The sequence below is a fragment of the Mobula hypostoma genome, chromosome 9, assembly GCF_963921235.1.
Source record: "Mobula hypostoma chromosome 9, sMobHyp1.1, whole genome shotgun sequence".
Lineage (NCBI taxonomy): Eukaryota > Metazoa > Chordata > Chondrichthyes > Myliobatiformes > Myliobatidae > Mobula > Mobula hypostoma.
In genome coordinates this window covers 105,263,501-105,284,817 of record NC_086105.1, presented here as the reverse complement: position 1 = coordinate 105,284,817, position 21,317 = coordinate 105,263,501, and the positions used below count along the sequence as shown (strand labels likewise).

General features: G+C 40.6%; 1 protein-coding gene and 1 long non-coding RNA gene across 2 annotated transcripts in view; one reads left to right on the top strand and one right to left on the bottom strand.

Moving 5' to 3' along the window:
* The window catches only part of LOC134351915 (uncharacterized), an 89,680-nt gene extending 89,456 nt beyond the window's left edge, over positions 1-224 (top strand). Inside the window, exon 3 of the long non-coding RNA XR_010019292.1 lies at positions 144-224. This is a non-coding gene — a long non-coding RNA (uncharacterized LOC134351915). The remainder of the gene's footprint in view (positions 1-143) is intronic.
* The window catches only part of LOC134351914 (uncharacterized), a 201,738-nt gene that overhangs the window by 63,157 nt on the left and 117,264 nt on the right, over positions 1-21,317 (bottom strand). Inside the window, exons 33-41 of the mRNA XM_063058828.1 lie at positions 20,746-20,862; positions 18,308-18,518; positions 14,736-14,902; positions 12,606-12,718; positions 9,923-10,001; positions 7,762-7,899; positions 4,123-4,285; positions 3,848-3,969; positions 1,037-1,177 (exon numbers count right to left, since the gene is read on the bottom strand). Of these exons, the coding sequence (XP_062914898.1) occupies positions 1,037-1,177; positions 3,848-3,969; positions 4,123-4,285; positions 7,762-7,899; positions 9,923-10,001; positions 12,606-12,718; positions 14,736-14,902; positions 18,308-18,518; positions 20,746-20,862 (1,251 nt within the window). The remainder of the gene's footprint in view (positions 1-1,036; positions 1,178-3,847; positions 3,970-4,122; positions 4,286-7,761; positions 7,900-9,922; positions 10,002-12,605; positions 12,719-14,735; positions 14,903-18,307; positions 18,519-20,745; positions 20,863-21,317) is intronic.

The window sequence follows — 21,317 nt, the reverse complement described above, 5'->3', positions numbered from 1 at the left end:
TGTTGTTCTGTAACAGCGCAGGATACCACAGATAGAGAGGTTAGAGTGGGAGTAGATGAGAACTAAGGTGGTTAGGAACTGTAAGCTCCTGTGGATTGAGTACTTCCCAAACCAATAACCTCATCTGCTTTTGACTTTTCCAGAGCAGAGGAGATTGCACCATGAACACCGAATGCAGTGGATTGGAAGAAGTGCAAATGGATTGTTGCTTCATCTGGAAAGAATCCCTGTGACCCTGGATGGTGGGAAGAGAAGGGATGAAAGGATAGATGTTGCTCCTCATGTGGTTGGGAAAGTGCCATACAATAGGCAGAGATGGAAGAGCAAATCAAGGGAGCAACCCTTTCCAAATTCCAAATGCTGAAAGGTGGGAGGATAGGAACATATGTCTGGTGGTGGAATCTTGTTGGAACTGGCTGAAACAGCCCTTTCTTAAAAATAATTACAAGATGAAAAAAATGCACAGAAAAAAGTTAAAATCACAGGAGTGAGCATGTATGAGAAAATATCAACAAATAACAAATAATTACTGAAGCTGCAAATAGGTTAATAGTCTTCCGGTGACAAAAATAAATCAGTCACTAAGTGAAATATTTAATCTATAATTTAAAGTTGGGTGGATTGAGTTATTAAGATTTATGTTCGTCTTAAAATCATAAAAATTCCAAAAATTCCAATTTTTTTTTACAATCCACAACACAACATAGCAGTATTTTTTCTCCCAGGGAATGAATTATTATTTGCTTTTAACCTGTGAACTGTCAATAAAGTAAGATGAAGATTATTTAACTAAGTATGAGGAGTGTTTCCTGATGGTATGTTCTGGAAGTCACTGCCAGCTAGCAGCCTTTAGTTAAAGTATCAACTGGCCTTGTTGGCAGGAGGACAGAACTAGCTGGTGAGAGTCTTTGCTCAAACCAGAATTTATTCCAGAAACATGCAAGTATGTTTGAGGTACAAGAGGACGTTCTATTCAAGAACATATTACAAAATTAACATGCATAGCTCCCTTCCCGCTCCAGTTCACTATTCCAACCTTCTGATTGTATTTCTGTGCTCTTCTTTCAGAAAGGCACTTTAGCTGGAACTTTTCCAAGGCAAACTTGAAGGGGTGTTGTAGGTTGGCTTTACTTTCCAGCCTATCATTATCCAAAGTTAGGGAGGCTTGAAGAATCACCTGTTCCAAGCAAAAGCACGTTTATATCACAGATTATTAGAAAGTACTATTTTGGCAACAAAGCATATTTTCATTTCTATCACTATTAACCTTTACACTTTTGCCATATTACTCATGGACAGTTCCAATAATCACTCATATGGGATTAAATAAAGCAGCAGAATGGAGTTAATATTGCGGATGAGCTAAGAAGTGAATCTGACATTTCAATTTGATTTGGGTGAAGTTTTTCTAAAGTCATAGATAAATTAAAATAGTCTGAGATTAAAATAGGATTTGACAGTTCCCTAAAGCACACTGACAGCACATTATATACGATGCCCGATTTCTTTCTCTAGACACTGATGGGAAAAAAAACAGATCTAAAGTTGCACTAGCTTTTTCGTGACAAGCAGCTTTGATTACCAAAACAACAGGAATTCTGCAGATGCTGGAAATTCAAGCAACACACATAAAAGTTGCTGGTGAACGCAGCAGGCCAGGCAGCATCTCTAGGAAGAGGTGCAGTCGACGTTTCAGGCCGAGACCCTCCGTCACGACTAACTGAAGGAAGAGCTAGTAAGAGATCCAAAATGATAGGAGAAGACAGGAGGGGGAGGGATGGAGCCAAGAGCTGGACAGGTGAATGGCAAAAGGAATATGAGAGGATCATGCGACATGAGGCCCAGGGAGAAGGAAAAGGGGGAGGGGGGGAAAAGCCCAGAGGATGCGCAAGGGGTATAGTCAGAGGGACAGAGGAAGAAAAAGGACAGAGAGAGAAAGAATGTGTGTATATAAATAAATAACTGATGGGGTACGAGGGGAAGGTGGGGCATTAGCGGAAGTTAGAGAAGTCAATGTTCATGCCATCAGGTTGGAGTTACCCAGATGGAATATAAGGTGTTGTTCCTCTAACCTGAGTGTGGCTTCATCTGTACAGTAGAGGAGGCCGTGGATAGACATATCAGAATGGGAATGGGATGTGGAATTAAAATGTGTGGCCATTGGGAGATCCTGCTTTCTCTGGTGGACAGAGCGTAGGTGTTCAGCAAAACCATCTCACAGTCTGCGCTGGGTCTCGTCAATATATAGAAGGCCACATTGGGAGCACCGGACGCAGTATGTCACCCCAGCCGACTCACAGGTGAAGTGTCGCCTCACCTGGAAGGACTGTCTGGGGCCTGAATGGTGGTAAGGGAGGAAGTGTAAGGGCATGTGTAGCACTTGTTCCACTTACAAGGATAAGTGCCAGGAGGGAGATCAGTGGGGAGGGATGGGGGGTACGGATGGACAAGGGAGTCGTGTAGGGAGCGATCCCTGCGGAAAGCGGGGGGGGGGGGAAGATGTGCTTAGTGGTGGGATCCCGTTGGAGGTGGCGGAAGTTACGGAGAATAATATGGTGGACCCGGAGGCTGGTGGGGTGGTAGGTGAGGACCAGAGGAACCCTATTCCTAGTGGGGAGACCGGAGGATGGAGTGAGTGCAGATGTGCATGAAATAGGGGAGATGCGTTTTAGAGCAGAGTTGATGGTGGAGGAAGGGAAGCTCCTTTCTTTAAAAAAGGAGGACATCTCCCTCGTCCTGGAATGAAAAGCCTCATCCTGAGAGCAGATGTGGCGGAGACGGAGGAATTGCGAGAAGGAGATGGCATTTTTGCAAGAGACAGGGTGAGAAGAGGAATAGTCCAGATAGCTGTGAGAGTCAGTAGGCTTATAGTAGACATCAGTAGATAAACTGTCTCCAGAGATAGAGACAGAAAGATCTAGAAAGGGGAGGGAGGTGTCGGAAATGGACCAGGTAAACTTGAGGGCAGGGTGAAAGTTGGAGGCAAAGTTAATGAAGTCAACGAGCTCAGCATGCATGCAGGAAGTAGCGCCAATGCAGTCGACGATGTAGTGAAGGAAAAGTGGGGGACAGATACCAGAATAGGTTTGTAACATAGATCGTTCTGGACCTTAGCCCTCCATGCCCATTCTATCCAAACTCCTCTTAAATGTTGAAATCAATTCCATGGCCTCCACTTCCACTGGCATCTCGTACTATACTCTCACCACCCTCTGTGTGAAGTTCCCCATCATGTTCCCCTTAAATATTTCACCTTCCACCTTTAACCCATGCCCTCTAGGTCTAGTCTCATCCATGCTCAGTGGAAACTGCCTGATCGTATTTACCCCTTATTTAGCTTGTATTTTTAACTTGAATGATGCTGCTGCCTTCAACAAACCTGTCCTTCTGCCTTGGATATCTTGTTTTCTAGCCCCATTATTCAGCCATCCCTATCGCAATTATTTTCTTCATAAATCAATGCCACACTGCTTCAGACAGTGGACTATGTAGAGCCCAGAGATGTAGCAGTACAATAAATACCAAAGTTGAAAGAGGAAGAAAGTGGGGTGTGAATAGAATATGGGGCAAGAGAAATGAAAGAGCAAAAGCACGTAAAGAAAAAAATGTAGAGATAGAGACAAAATATTTTTTGTAGAAATCACTAGAATCTTCAAACTTCTTGGTAGATTCTGCTTAAAACTAAACTGAACTAGCAAAGCCCAATTCAAAAAAGGTCAAGTCTGGGCATACCAAACCCCTGAACAATCTGAACAGTCTGTGAGGATAAATTAAATTTATTCCACTGAAAATGTATCTCACAGCCCATTCTTTTCAATAATAAAGCATTCAGTTTTATCAAACTAACCTGATCCTTCTTGTCCCAGTTGATTACAATGTCATCCTGGTGACTGAAGAGAGAATGAGAGAGAGTGATCCAGGCCTGTGACTGCTGAGGTAGTTGGATAGCAAATGGATGGATAAAGTTCACTGTAAAAGAATAATAAGCTCTATTGAATCTTTTTAGACTGCAAAATACAAATTACTCAAGTAATTAATGTATATCCGCCCAAGTTATCCAGGTTGGAAGATCATGAGTATAGTTTCTTGCTATTTTACTAACACTTTCAAATTAGGTTTTACCATGAATTTCATGGCGTCCAAATATCTTGGGGAAAGGTCCACTGTAGTTTCCTAAAAACCTCAGCTCTTTGTCTTCACAAATGGTAGTATGACTGAACCTGTAGATGCGACCATCCTTCTGGTATTCTGTGTTACACACCAGTCTCTTAGGAATTGTTTTCAACTGTAAATAGTAAAGAGTAAAAAACTGTAAATTACAAAGTGTAAAAGCTAAAAAGTTAAAAAAAATCTGCGGGCAGGCCAGCCAGGATCAGACTTTTAGTTACAGATCAAAGATAAAACTAATGAATGCTAGAAACACTCAGCTGGTCATGCAGCATTTATGGAGAAAGAAACATAGAGTTAATGTTTCTGATGAAGCTTGGTCGATTTGAAATGCTGCTTGACTTGATGCTTATTTCCAGCATTGTCTACTTAAAACAAATATATCTATTATTTTTGAAAAGAAATTTGGGCAAAGTATTTTAAATAGTGATTTGATTTTCAAGAAAAATAGCAGAAAACTTTCTGTAAGGGGCAGTTGAGTGTTGGAGAACACAATCCCTCTGACAGTATTAAAGATTGTAAATGCACCCAGCAGACTGCATTCATTGCAAAGGATAGAAGTCACCAGGGACATGTCATCTAACCATTCTAAAGAATGTAAGAGACCAGCGCTTGCTTTTACAGATAGGAGAACTATTAGCATAAAAGGCAGAACAGTCTGTTTTCAAGATATCACCCCATAATAAAAACGATGGCAAAGCTTAGTAAAATATTCTTTTAACATCCCTCTCAAAGGCACTTAATTAATCAGTCCGAGTTAGGTAGCCAGCTGTGTAGTATACAGGACACTAAGAAAAATAGGTGTGGTTGATGGCCTGTTAACTTTGATTTTTTTTTGGATAGTTCCTGATTCTAATCTGCACACTGGAGCAGAAGGGAAAGGCAGTAACTAAAACCAGCTGGGTCCCTTTCTGCACAGGCATGTCATGTCCCAATAATTTCACCAGGATCTGAACATAATTTTAAATTGGCAGGCCAAGTGGAAAATCACAATGTTCCTTCCAAGTGAAGGTACAGGCAGATTAAGGTCTGAAGCAGCTGAAGAGTACTTTTCAGGAGGAGAACAAAACTTCGGCATCTTCTCTGTGGACTATTTGCTGAAGCAAGGCTCCGGAGTGAAAGCTGCATGCTTAATCATGTTACTTACTGGGCAGTCTCCCGTCCATATTTCGTGGATATCAATTGATGGGGTTTAAAATGAGATCCAGGCTGCATTGCTGGAGCAGCTGGGAGTCTCCAAGCTGCAATGATACGAAACTAAAGTAACCAGTCAGTATTAAAATCCCAGGCCAACAAAGAAAAGCCAGCTCCATGATCGTGCAATAAAAAGTATTGTAGGTGCTGAAATGAAGCAGTTGCAGGCACTGTGCATGGAGGCCCAGTAAAAACACAGATGTTCAAAATGTGGATATATGCTGGAGAACATTGCCCAGATGGTCAACATCAGCTTAAAGACGGAACAAATGACAGCATCAGAGACTCAAGAAGCGCTGGAATCTGGAGCAAAGAGTAAAGTGCTGGAGGAACTCAGTGAGTCAGACAACATCTGCATAGCAAAATGGACAATTGATGTTTTGGGTTGAGACCTTCATCTGACTACATCAGTACCAGAACTAGCCTGAATGTTATCATGTTGTACTATCTGACATTTTCTTTCTACAGCAAAGAAACAAGTTTTCAGCCTTCAAATCCTTACCAAATATCAAGCAACTACTTACATTAATCTAATTTTACTCTTCACATATTTCCAACAACTTTCCTCATATTCTAAAACTCACCCACACAAGGGGAAATTTACAGTGGACAATTAAGCTATCAACCTACACACCATTGGGATATGGGAAGAGGCCAGAGGACTCAAAGGGAACCTTTATGGTCAGCATACAGACACCACTCAGGCAGCCCTGGAGGTCAGGATTGAAGCTGGGTCGCTGTTCTGTCAGCTGAACCACTGTGACACAGTACCAGGGGTCACTGATAAGTTCGTGGCCTAAGGTAGGAGGAGTCCATTTTAGAAAACCTAGTGCATCTATTTTTCAACATAGTCCCCTCCTACATTTACACACTTAGTCCAGCGGTCGCGGAGCATACGGATCTTGGTATTGTGCATCAGTTAATAACGCATCAGGGGTGATTGATAAGTTCGTGGCCTAAGGTAGAAGGAGATCAGTTATTACCTTCAAACTTTCTACATGATCACTCAAAGAGCTGACCTGCATGTGCATGTAATGAGAGCTGTATAACTCATCTCCTTCTACCTTACACACCAATCACCCCTCGTATATTGGAACATTCAAGCAGTGTCAGAACCACCATGGAGAGGCAGACACAAAAAGATATTCCCTGCTTTTCAAGCACCAACCTCAAAATTGGAGAATGGCAAATGTAATCCCACTGCTCTAGAAGGGAGAGAGAAAGCTATGGTCTTGTTAGCTTAACATCAAACAGGGAAAATACTTGAAACTATTACATAGGATGTGATAATGGAATTAAACAAAGTTAACATGGATTTCTGGAAAGGACTCGTCAACTTTGTCTCTTATTCATTTCATATATTCAAGAAATCCCACTTGCACGCTATATGCCTTTTGACACTGTAGTAAGTAATGGATACACACCTTCTCCGGCTCAGATGCTATGGGCAGAAAAGAGAGCTTTTGTGGAGGGAAGAGGGATGATCTGTATGAGTGGACTCTGGGCAAGTCGAAGCAAAAGGATGGCTTCCATGCCAGCTTCGGTCTAGGAGGAGTCACATGAGATCAGTTGATGCTCAGCACGGAGGGAAAAGCTGATGAACATGCATGCATGTCGGTCTGTTTGAATCACCATCACACCTGAGTGAGGTGTCCAGGAACAGACAAGATACAGTCTTACATGTGGCCTTCCGCAAGGTCAGCAACCAATCTTGTCCCGTATAGAGGAGTTTGTGATTTCTTGAAGAGTGGTTATGGTGCAGCCTGCCCTTGTGGACATCCCAGCTGCTATGGTAGCAACAGTAGCAGTGGAAGCTCGAGTGTAGGAGGGCTGGGCTATGTATGATGAACATACAAGTTTCTTCTGGGTTAAAGAACTATACACAAGGACTGACCTCAGTGCTGCATATCCTGCATGGCTCTCACAAGTGTATCTGTTTTTGTAATGCAGTCAATCACGGTACTGCAAATATATGGAGGCCTGCATCACATTAAAGCCACAGAAACTGCACAACTTCTATCTGGTCAAATTTTAATTAGAATTAGGCAGGGCCATGAGAGAAGTTTAGGTGTTAACATACATTGATATAGAAGTTGGTTTTATACACTTTTGCAAAACTGGCTTTAGCAATTCAACAGTTTGCTTTCTCACCCAGTCAACCTTCATGAAAATAAAAGCTGCTCCTATTTTACACTGGCAAACTAATTAAATCTATTTCCCAACTTCACTAAACTGAATGGCTAATATGTAATCTGAAGAGATTAATGCAGTTTAGTGCAGCTAACTAAAAAGTTCCTTACAGGTATAAACTCATAATAGAGACAAAAAAAATCAACCAAGTGCAATATTGAATGTTTAGACATATTTGAATAAGATGTTAAGCCAAATATTGGAACACACCTGTGGAAATGTGTGAGTCATCTCCAAAGCTTCACCATAACCAGAATCACCAATGGTTAGAATGGTGAAAGCATTCAATCTGCTCTTATCCACTAATATATTCAGAGATCCTTTTATCATATTTGAAGAATAGTTAACCTAGAAAGAAAAGATCAACTTAAGCATTTTAAAAATGATATTTAAATAAATTATTCTTACTTCATTTGCAAAACTTTAATTGCACAAATAAAGCTGTATTTGAGCTCATTCAATAGAAGTAAAGTACAAGTTGCAGAATGTAATTAGGGAGTTCTTGCTGACTACTTGAAGACAGAATACAACTAGAAATTCTTGGCAACGTAAAGAAAATATCATAATATATTCATATTCCCCTTAATCTGCTGTCAGCAATCTCTTCTTGGACATGATGATGATAGTTTTCTTGGTCAGATATCCTCTTCCTTTGGGAATCCATTTGCACTGGAAGGATTTATGTTGCGTGCTTACATTTCAATGAAATGGATTAAATCCTATTCTCAATATCATGAAACACTGTTAGCAAAAGTCAGAAAGATGAGAGTGAAGCCATGCCAAAAATGAAAAGACATGAACCTTGAAATTTAATTGTTGCTATTTCAGTGTTGTATGTGCAAAAGTATCTAGGAACTAGAGAGGAATGTGATAATGATTATTCTGGGTCAAATTGTGTGACTCTTGGAAATTGTCCCACTGTGAATTATGCACGCACTGCTCAGATCAAACACAAGCAAAGCACAATGATATCATTCCCGAGCAATACTATTTGCAGCACACTGGAGAGATTAGTTCATGTGATTCTGAAATACACCTGTTGTTAACAGCTCAACTAATTCTGAAAGCACAACTTTCTCTCCAGGGACTTGAGTTAATGGCAATCTCCGTGGTATGATCCCACACTGGTGCGGGGAACCCGACTCAGATAGGTCCCCTTTGACTTGTAGTATTTTGCTCTGATTTGAGTCCTCACTCCCCATGCCATGACATCCCTGACTATAGATCACATCCCTTTCCCCAATCCTACTCTTCCACCAATCTCCTGAACCATAAACACTGACTCTCCAGCATCTCCTTTGGAATGGTTCTTACGATTTGACCCCTAGGTGCTATTCACTCAACCTGTATCCTGAGCCAGACCACTCCTGACCTGGTCCCCAGAACAGCCCTCTCCCTAAACCGATTACATAAACCAATCTTCCACTTAGACCAATTGACACCTGTTTGATAGTTAACATTCTATTCAAAGATCATTTTTTAACCCAAATCCCCTATACATCCATACACTATACCCTCCCTGGCCGCTCCCTGTGGCAATCACCCAGGATTCACTCACTTTCCTTTGCACAGTCAGCAAAGGGAGGCCATATCTTTCAGTGTGTCATGCCTCGGGCCATTGAATTTTTACTTGGTGGGCCAACAATCAAGCCAGTCACTGGACACAGCCTGTTTTCTGTCTTTCTAGTGTTGCTAAATTCATGGCTGCAATGCTTGTAAGTGAATGATGAAAGATTCTAGTTGAAATGTACAAGAAACTGTAGAGTCCGTGCGATGGTAAACACATGGCAAAGTACGCCTGCGTAAAATAGCATTACTGTCATGCAAAATAAATGTAAATATGCCACACAAAAAAAGTGCTGGTGGAACTTAGCAGATCAGACAGCATCTAAAGAAGGGAACGTTTTGAGACCGACACCCTTCTTCAGAGCTGGAAAGGAAAGGGGGAGAAGCCAGCGTAAGAAGCTGGGAAGAGGGAAGGATCTCGTGTTTAAACATGCATTCAGTTCTTGGTGTGGGCCAATGCATTCTGCAGCAGTCAAAGACCTAGCATCAGCTGCCATACATACAAATGCTGCTGGCTCATAGATAAAACACTTTTTGATTTATGTTTGTAAACATGATCAAGATAATTTAAAAGAAACCTCAACATAAAAACTGATTTATTTACTGGAGGATCAAATTCAATTTGGGCACAGAACCGTTGATTCAGAATTGGCCATTTGTTTACACCCTTTGCTTTTCCATTCAACTGAAGCCAAAGAAAATTCAGCCAGAGTCTATAAATGGGCTCGTTAGATGCCCAAGTCCAAATTGAAAATCCTCTCCTTAAAATGTGACGCTAATGAGCCTTAAAACAATAGAAGCTTACCTTTGGCTCTATTTCCAGTGCCTCGGGGAAATGACTAAGGACAGGAAGATTCTGCAACGCTATCAGCTTCAATTCTTTACTATAAGGAGGAAGAAGCAGTAGGTTACCAAAACTAGAACGTTACAAACATAAAATAAATAAGGATAAACAAGCAAAATAATAAACTGTCTTGTACATAGGAAAAAAAAAGACCAATATCAAAATAAAAATCGGAGTATAGCTATTCAGAGGTTATGGTACACACTGGTAATCCAGAGGTAAGAGTTAAAATTCTAACTAAGCAGCTTTGAAATTGAATTTAACAAACTCATTGAACCTGACATAGGCCAGGCAAGCTCCAGGACTGTTGTAGGTTCCAGTGTGTTCTCTGCTATCCATAGAACCATAGAAACTACAGCACAGAAACAGGCCCTTTGGCCCTTCTTGGCTGTGCCGAACCATTTTCTGTCTAGTCCCACTGACCTGCACACAGACCATATCCCTCCATACACCTCCCATCCATGAATCTGTCCAATTTATTCTTAAATGTTAAAAAAGAACCCGCATTTACCACCTCATCTGGCAGCTCATTCCATACTCCCACCACTCTGTGTGAAGAAGCCCCCCCTAATGTTCCCTTTAAACTTTTCGCCCCTCACCCTTAACCCATGTCCTCTGGTTTTTTTATCCCCTTGCCTCAGTGAAAAAAGCCTGCTTGCATTCACTCTATCTATACCCATCATAATTTTATATACCTCTATCAAATCTCCCCTCATTCTTCTACGCTCCAGGGAATAAAGTCCTAACCTATTCAACCTTTCTCTGTAACTAAGTTTCTCAAGTCCCGGCAACATCCTTGTAAACCTTCTCTGCACTCTTTCAACCTTATTTATATCCTTCCTGTAATTTGGTGACCAAAACTGAACCCATTACTCCAGATTCGGCCTCACCAATGCCTTATACAACCTCATCATAACATTCCAGCTCTTATACTCAATACTTTGATTAATAAAGGCCAATGTACCAAAAGCTCTCTTTACGACCCTATCTACTTGTGACGCCACTTTTAGGGAATTTTGTATCTGTATTCCCAGATCCCTCTGTTCCACTGCACTCCTCAGTGCCTTACCATTAACCCTGTATGTTCTACCTTGGTTCGTCCTTCCAACATGCAATACCTCACACTTGTCTATATTAAGCTCCATCTGCCATTTTTCAGCCCATTTTTCCAGCTGGTCCAAGTCCTTCTGCAGGCTCTGAAAACCTTCATCACTGTCTACTACACCTCCAATCTTTGTATCATCAGCAAATTTGCTGATCCAATTTACCACATTATCATCCAGATCATTGATATAGATGACAAATAACAATGGACCCAGCACTGATCCCTGTGGCACACCACTAGTCACAGGCCTCCACTCGGAGAAGCAATTCTCTACTACCACTCTTTGGCTTCTTCCATTGAGCCAATGTCTAATCCAATTTACCACCTCCATTGGAGAAAGGAACTTCTTAACCTACCTCTCTTCCCCAAGCAATGTGGTATTTTAATATTTACACATAACCAACAGAACCTTGCTGGTGTCCTCTTCATCAAGTAGAAATCTAATAACATCTAACCACACCCTTACGCTGTTGGTATCAAAGCACATGTCCAGGTGTCTCCATGTGTTAGTGTATGACAAGCAGGAGGACTTATAATTAAATTTTGTGAACTCTGAATCCAACGCACTGTCATTGTGGTTTCCTGATTAACCAGAATCAGACTGGTAGTAACTGATGGTCCTTAGCATCAAGTACATGTCCTGGACGCTGGGCAGAGTTGTTACTGTTATGGAACTGGCTGAATCTATAACCCTCTGCAGCCTTTTGCAATCACTCCTCAACCTTCTGCAGCCTCTAGTGATCCTGAGCATTGGAGACTCCACATCAGGCCATGAGGCAACCACTCAGAATGCTCTACACCATACATCTGAAGTTTTAACTTATGGAATCAAGAAATGAGAGAAGTAGTAGGCCATTTGGTCCCTGTGCTACTTAATAAGATCATGACTGAAACTATACCACAATGCTGCATGCCTGCACTAATCCTTCATCCTTTGATTCGCCTAATATTTGAACATCGATTGATCTCTACTTAAATACACTTCATGGCTGAGCTCCAGTAGTCCAATTGAATAAAGAATTTCAAAGAATCTAAATAAATATCTTCTTTTCTCTGTCAATATTATGAGATGCCCCAGCCAGGAGAATCAACAACTCCGCATCTTGCTTGTCAAGCCTCTTAAGAATTTTGTACACTCCAGTAAGATCAATTTGCATTCTTCTAAACTATTAGTGTACAAAGCCAGTCTACTCAAATTCTCATTTTAAGAACAAGCTTGCTAGCTCAGGAACTGATCTGGTGATTTTTTTTTTTTTGCAGGACTCCCTCTACCACACAAATATCCTTCTGTGGTTAGGGAGACACACCAGCACACAATAGTTCAGGCTCAGTGAGGCTCTGTATACTGTGATCCCAGTAAGTCATTGTGAGCCCACAAATCCTCTTGCAAAATGTGACAGATCCTTCAGCCAGCATACATTCTATCATCATATATTTGTAAAGCAGGTTGTTTCAGTCCTAAATATTTGATTAATCAGTGCCCAGGAGTTCTAATTATCTTGATTTCCTTCGGATTCCTGATGACATAATTCCACTTACTTGTTTTCTTGCATCTTCCCCTCCAAATGTAATATCAGAATGACTGCTGGCTCATAGGTTAGCTTCAAAGATCCATCCATACCTGAGTCTTTAAGCACTCCTGTGCATTCAGCCTGAGTAAACGACAGTTTAGTGTTCCAGTTACCATATTGCATGTAGAACAAGGTGCTGTTTCTAAAATATCTTTTGGACATCATTCACTCTAAGGAAAATGAAACCCATTCAAACTCTCAATACCAAACAATTTTATTAATTGTATTTTTAAAATGTCATACTTATTTACCAAAAACATAATGTGGATTAATAAATAAAAGCCATTTCTCACCTATACCTACTGTCCAGAGTTCTAAGTTGTTTTTACCAGTTTAATCTCTTCCCCATTACGTTGTTAAGGAAAAGCACAACCAAGTGTAAAACATTAATTAATTTGGCAGAGTCTTTCAGCCTAAATGCAACATTATTATCATGCCCTTGAATTCCGCTGTATCTTCTGGAACAGATAAATAGCAAAACATCTGTGGAACTTCTGTACTGATTTCAGGAAATTCCTCTTTGCCTGCTGGCAACAGACTCTTAAAATCAACTAAAAAAATAGTTCAACATGACTTTCTCTATCATGGCATGTGAAACCCTCCCTGTATTCTACAGAAGCTTGTTTTCAGTGTTCATTTCCCTCACCTAACACCACCACCCTCTCGCCAAAAAAGTTGACTTCTCAACTCCTGTGCTGGTAGGTAATTAAGATTCAAGATTCAAGTTCATTTATTGTCATTCTTTAGTATGTGAGTGTAAAGGAGAATGAAATGATTGTTACTTAGGATTTGATGCAGCATAAAAAATAATAAGCATAAAGAACACAATTAAAATAACACAGTAAATGTATGCAATTATAAAAGCAATCCTATAAAACAATGTGCAAGTAACTAGTATAGACAGATTGTTTGCATGTATTTACAATGACACTAGGTGATGTGAATTCAGTGGTGGTGGGGATGTGGGTTGGGTCAATGGGGTAAGTTGTTGATCATCCAGACACCTTGGGGATAGTAACTGTTTTTGAGTCTAGTGGTCCTGATATGGAGGCTACGTAGCCTCTTCCCGGATGGGAGTGGGACAAACAATCCATAGCCAGGGTGGGTGGGGTCCTTCATGATATTGCAGGCCTTTTGCTAGCATCTTTCTATATATATGTCCTCGATGCCAGCTAGGTTGGTGTCAGTGATGTGTTGGGCAGTTTTAACTACCCATTGTAGAGCTTTCCTGTCTGCTGCAGTGGAGTTTCCATCCCATGCAATGATGCAGCAGGTTAGGATGCTCTCTACTGCACAGCTGCAGAAGGTTGTGAGTATTGATGTGCATAGATCAGCCCTCTTCAGCTTTGTCAGAATGTAGAGATGTGGTGAGCTTTCCTGATTGTCTAAGATGTGTTCTGAGATCATGAGAGGTTGTGCGAGATGTGCACTCCCAGGAGTTTGAATCTCCTCACAGTTTCCACTGCAGTGCCACCAATACAAAGAGAGGTGTTGGGGTGCGAATTCTCCTGAAGTCAATAACTATCTAAATCGTCTTGTGAAATTGAAGTGGAGGTTATTTGCCTGGCACCAGGCCTTCAGCTCTTCTCCCTCTTCCCTGTGGGCTGTCTCATTGCTGTTGGTGATGAGTCCCACCACCGTCACATCTTCGGCAAACTTGACAATGTGATTGCTCGGGCGCTTGGCTGTGCAGGCGTGTATGAGCAGAGTGTAGAGCAGAGTGTACAGCACTGGGTTCAGCACACAGCTCTGGCGGACACACACGTTGAGGCTGACGGGGAAGGAAGAGCGGTTGTGCATCCTGACTGCCTGAGGTTTGTTGTTTCCAAGATGTAGTGGCACAGAGGTGTATTTAGTCCAAGGAGTAGGAGTTTGTTCACCAAGGTCTTTGGGACAATAGTGTTGAATGCTGAACAGAAATCCAAAAACAGCATTCTGACACAAGTGTCCTTGCGTCATTAACACGGTTATTAGCATCAGTAACAATACCTGTACCGGAAATAATGTTTAAATTTGAGATACCACACTAATTATTTTTTGTGGTTGCAGCCTGGAATAATTTCCAGCAAGTCATAATATATTATGAAACATCAGTTACCTTGACACTGAAGGGGACTCCGAGTTTCTTGATGAGTGGGATTGTATGCTGAACTCCAGCACTAAGTTCAATAGTGGTGCCCAAAATAAACTCTCTGGAGGCATTCAAACTGATCTTCATACTCTTGGCATCATACTGAATGTCAAACATTGAACTCACTTTGGTACCTGAGAATCATAAGGATTCCACAAAGCAAAGTGAAAAATGTGAAATTCACATATATGTCATTGCCTCAATGCAGAATATTAACATGAAAAGCTTCTTTTTGCTAGCGGTAATCCATATTAAAATAAAATATTGACACTGATGTTATAGAAGAGACTTGTATACCTAAAATGTTTGTCCACCAGTTCAGCAGCAGCTATTTCAGGAAATGCGGTACCACAGAATTACTTGGAATTATAATGCAGCTCCATGTAATTTGAACTGAGGTTATGTTGGTTTGAGTGGCTATTGGAAGTAATTTAATTTCCTTAGTTTACACTATTTCCAATAGCATGGAAACCTAATCAACTGAGTTTTGGGAATATTGAAATGCAGCTATAATGTTAAGTGCCAAGAGCGTTGGTTTTTGATGGGACAAAGGTTGATATTGTTGACTTTCAATTTTACACGGCAACACTCAGGCAATCGGCACACTCAAGCCTTTGGTGATGATGGATTGGCAGATTTTTCTGCACTACTCGATATTGTTTGTATTAATACACCAACATATTTGTATTTTACTTTTCTAAAGACATTACACAATAGCATAATGAGTTTTTCAGTGAAACGTGTGAGCTTAAAGGAAGTGTGGGAACTGGGCTCCTGGTGAGTTTAAAGGGAGTGCAGGTAACAGAGCCTCATTGAGTGAAAGAGCTGATGGGAAACAGGGCCATGTGTTGAGTGAACCCAGTAAGATCATGTGACTCCTTCACTCTGAGACAGCCTGTTGTGGTCATCAAGGGGGACAAGAACCACTTCCTTACCCTGGATTTGATAAAACCATTCGACATAGGAACAGAGTTAGACCATTCAGTTCACTGAGTCATCTCCACCATTACATCAGGGCTGATTTATTATCCCTCTCAATCCCTTTCTCTTACCTTCTCCTTGTAACCTTTGGTGCACTTACTGATCAAGAACCTATCAATCTCCACTTTAAATATTCCCAAAGACTTGGCCTCCACAGTTGTTTATGACAATAAGTTCCACAGATTCACTACCCTCCACTAAAGAAATTCCTCCTCATCTCTGTTCTAAAGGGACGTCCCACGATAGGAAACATCCTCTGCACTTTCAATCTATCTAAGTCTTTCAATATTCAATAGGTTTCAATAAGATCTCCCGCCTCATTCCTCTGAACTCCAGCAAGTACATGCCCAGAACCATCAGAAGCTCCTCATACATTAACCCTATCATTCGAGTGAATCTCCTCAGGACTCTCTCCAATGCCAGTACATCCTTTCTTAGATAAGGGACACAAAACAGCTCACAATACTCCAAGTCCACTCTGACCCAATGCCTGAAAAGCCTCAGAATTAAATCTTTGCTTTTATATTCCAGTCCTCTTGAAGTGAATGTTAACATTGGATTTGCCTTCTTTACCACTGAATTTTCTCTCCATTTAGAAAATAGTCTACATCTTTATCCCTTCTATCAAAGTGCATGACCATATACTTCCCTACATTATATTCCATCTGCCACTTCTTTGCTTAGTGTTCTGCAGACTTCCTACTTCTTCAACACTACATGCCCCACCGTCTTCCTTCGTATTGTCCACAAATATGGCCACAAAGCCATCAATTCTGTCACTCAAATCATTGGCATATAACGTGAAAAGAAGCAATCCCAACACCGACCCCTGTGGAACGCAACTAGTCACCAGCAGCCAAATAGAAAAGGCCCTCCTTATTACCACTCTTTGCCTTCTGCCTGTCAGCCAATCTACTACTGATGTCAGCATTTTCCTATTCTCGCTGACATTCAGATGGAAATCCCACTTTCAGATGAGATCTCGTGCAAGGAAGATGTACAGCTCAAAATGCAGGAAGACCACCATGACCACAACGCTTAGAAATGGTCAAGGAGATGCTAAGTCTTTGCTTCTGATGTAACCTTAGGACTCACATGTGCACCATGCAGTCTATACTACCAAGTAGATCTAGGAAGCCTCTGAATTAGTAACTTCCTCACTGTGACTGCGGCTCACAACTAAAGAAAAAGGAATGAATTCCACTCTTGTTCAGCAGAGAGTCCCCATCATATTTCAAGTGCAAAGGTGAGCTGGCCACCAGGAGATGTGAAACATATCAGCTGCAGCCACATAGATTGATCCATGGGTCACTGTATAGTAACTTTCACAACCCTGGGCATGGATGCCTATCTGGAATTTTGTCCGCAGGAGGAGATCTTGCCGACCATTTGTTTTGAAGATCTTAGCCCACACATGGATTGCTCACTGAACTCATACAGGAGTGTTGTTCTTGGAAACCTCTTGGAGAAAAGGTCCTCCTGGCTAACCTTTCTTCCTTGGAAACCTCTGGCAGAGAAATCCTGCCTTCAGACTCTATCCACCCATGTGTAGTCACACTAGAGTTCCAGTTGAGTTCCCACTATTGCCTCCTTATGTTAGAAAAAATATAATTGGCTTCATCTCACTAAGTAGAAAAAATAAACATCTGTAGCTTGGGCAGCTGCAGTGTGCAGCCCCTTGAAGTCCAAATGATTCATCCCACATCCATCCCCCAAGATGCTTACTCTATTCTGAATTGTGCAGATGTGGAGCTGCTTTCCGCTGTTCAGTTTGATTTCTGGAGTACGTTGCAGATTGTGTGTTAATTGCTCACAGGAAGTCTAATTGATAAACGAGCATTACACTAGGATTGACTGCCACTAGATATGCTGCGTAGTTTAGACGCATGCACTTGTGCATAAGTCAGTCACACGCACTGCGAAGAATGCATTAATGTGCAGCCTGTGAATTGCGATGAAAATTATGCAAAATGAAGTTCAGCAGCGCATTAAAAATATGTTCATGATTATATGCAAATGTTCTCACTAAAGCTTCAATAGTCAATGATTAATGAAACCACTTTTTAAATTAAAGCCAATAAATCCATTGTGCTGAATCCTTGCCAGCCCTAACCAATTGTCTACTTAGCTTATGAGATTTCAACCACATTCTAAAGTGAGATTAAAATATTTTAACCTTAGCTTTATTGTCACGTACTTCAAAATATACAGTGAAATGTGTCGTCTCAGATCAAATTGACTAAGTGAGGATTGTGCTGGACAGCTGGCAATTGCCCACACACTTTTGGTGTTAACATGGCATACTCAGAACTCACAAACCCAAACTGTATGTCTTTGGAATGTGGGAGGAAACTGGAGCCCTTGGAAGAAACCCATGCAGTCACGGGGGCAATGTACAAACTCCTTATGGACAGCAGCGGAATTGAAACCCGATCAGTGGTCATTGTAAAGCCACAGAGATATGAAGATACTGAATAGATATTACAGGTATAATCAAAAAAATTCTGATTTCATAATTTAGGGAATGGTACAAGTTCAGCATAAATTTAAAATCTTACCGTTTTTTTGTGCATTCAATACAAGCACAATCTCCTTGGGATAACCAACATTCGCTAAATTTTCACTGTTGTGATTATTTCTGATTATTAGCTTGAAATGTTCATCGTTTGTGTAAGTCTTGACAGCGTATGCAATGGACTTCTCACCATCCACAATAATCTGAACAGATCCCTCGAGATTAGGAGCAATGCCTTGGAAATTAGCATTGACCTGAAGTAGAAGTAGAAGAATATTTATTTATTTCCTCCTTTGCCACCAAACTTATTATCATTAAAGGTTGATAAGCATTCCTGCTTAAAGTTCACTAACTTTACCTTTTCAAGGAAGTATACCATACAACTATCCATTGAATGACTTCTCCTCTCATATTTCTTCCTTTCCAAATTGGGAAACCGAAGGAGATGGCTGAATATCCACCATTTGGGATCAAATCCTGGGGCATATTTCGTCAGCTGAATCTTTTGAATTGGTGGCAAGATTATGTCTGACTGATTGGGAATTTGATTACTATGACATTAGTGTACTAAACTTTGTGGATAATGGGGGAGGGGAGGGGTGGATGCAGACTGAATTAGGGACAGGACCTACTTGTATCAAAGTGTCACCCTGCAGTAATCTCACATCTGCTGTTTTCAGCATGTTATTAGGAATGAACTTTAGCCTAGGGAGATCTGTCACACCATTCAAATCCTACATTGAAGCGTCAGTGCAGATCACGTATTCAAATCTTTGCTGTGGGACTTCAACCCTCCTCTGAGTGAGAGATAAGAAACCCACTTAAGCCATGAATGCACCTTGAAGACCACATGTTTCTATCACTGTCTGGAATTAATTGGACTTGAAGGAGTACTTTCAGTACAATCCCAAAGCGTTTCAGATGAAATCACAATGCAGCTGAGGGAGAGAGACACTGGGATTTTAGCCACTGGCAGAATCCCACTGTTTCTACTGCAGAATAGGGATTCTCTTTCAGTAATTTCTGGTGGGCTGAGTTGAATTCTTTGCCCTGCCATGAGCCGTTATAAAAGGAGCAACTTTGCAGCTAGTTCCAAGATTGACAGCTGTCCCATAAGAGGAATTTAGATTTCAACATCCTGGCACCTAAGCTCAATTAGCACACTCGGCATCCAACACTGCTACAATGCCCGTGTTGGGAACTATCTTATATGATACACCCCTCATTGCAACTTAATATTTCTGCTTGCATGTAGTGGCTAAATTCACTGTTTGCCATTGCCAATATCATAAGCTATTGGGGAAAAGTAGATATATTCCCCCAGGATTTTCTATACTCATTTGCTGAGATCAGGCAGGCTTGAAGCATTGTCTCTGAATACGTACTGTCCTGTTGAACCAATTTCCATATGTATTTTGGGACTGGGGAAGTGTTTCTCTTTGCACAATGAGCAGCAGATTCAAAATAAAATGTCCTGAATGTTTACACAGTCACCACACAAAGCCACCAGAGCAATTCTGCTCCCCTGCACTAAAATGGTTTTTAATTGGTAATCTACCTTCAAATTAGCCTGACGTACATTGTAAAAAAGTGAATCTGCCAACTAGCTACAATATTCAATAATGTGTAATCGTGTCATTCGATATCCAGGTCATTGAAATTACATTAATCTTCGGCTACCCCTTTTAATCTATTCAGTATGGCACGGGTAGGAATTTAATGATTGACTAAAAATGCTATTGAGAAAATATTAATTAACTGCTTAAAATATTATAGACATAATTGAAATGTGACATCATATAAAAATCATGCTCCTTGTAAGGAACTGGTTAATGAACACTGGCTCAGATATCATTTCTGCTGTTCCAATAGGATTTTATGGACATTAGCTTAAGCCTTTATTCAAGATTTATTTGAAATTTTATTTTCTGTTAAACTAGTTCAAAATTCAAGATTAAAGATTCAAGTTTGTTTAATGTAATTTCCTGTACACAAATGTAAAGGCGAACAATTGTTACTCCCGGTCCGATGTAGCACAAAAAAAAGTATAAAGTAACCCAGGGTATATATAACGTGACTGATGGGAAATAATAAAGTAGTGGCTGTTTTAGTGGTTGAGGTGTTGATCAGTCTTGAAAGTAATTAGTTTTGAGTCTGGTGATCCTGGCATGGATGCTATGTAGCCTCCTCCCAAATGGGAGTGAGACGGACAGTCCACGTGCAGGGTTGGTGAGATTGTTGATGATATTCCTGCTCCTTTCTGTATATACAATATGTCCCTGATGGAGAGTAGGCTCCAGCATATTTTTGTCTCCATTCTTTCCACTGGCACCAATCATTTACATTACATTTTAAGTATTTAACAATGCTAACATTTATATGAAACAGATTTCAATCAACATGATTGAAAGTCTTTACATATTTTAGATAAATAACAAATGAACAAAAATTACATTTATGTTTCATTGACTGGCTGCTTACCTGTATATCAATGTGGTTATCTTTGAAGAAGGTCTTGAGTAACTCCATATTATGAGTAAGTTTATAGTTTAATGAAATACGATTTGCCTTGTGAACAAAAGTCAGATCTTCAATTATCTAAATGAAATATAATCATATTTGCAATAGATTAATGAAAGCTTTTTCTACGGATCTTTTCAATATATCGTATTAACAGTGGGGGCCTGCTACATCTTATTATGATTGGTTTTAAAGTCCATGATTTTGGATAAAGTATGATAAATTGCAATAGCATCTCATGATACTTCAATAATGATATTACTTTACTGTTGTCAATAAATAGTAAGGTGCCCAGAAATGTCAAGTCTGTCACACATATGAAGCAAGTCACAGGTGTGCTAACACTGACATTTGAAAATGCATGATCCTCAGAGGATTCCTTCTTATTCTATCTTGCAAACCCTCTCCTTCACAAAGTCCTAGACATTGCCGATTTATTTTTGCCTTGTTGAGTTCAAATCCAGCTGTTCTCTGTAGATTACTCTACAGTCTCACTATACTTGCAATCCTGTTTAACCTGTGACCCTGTTCAC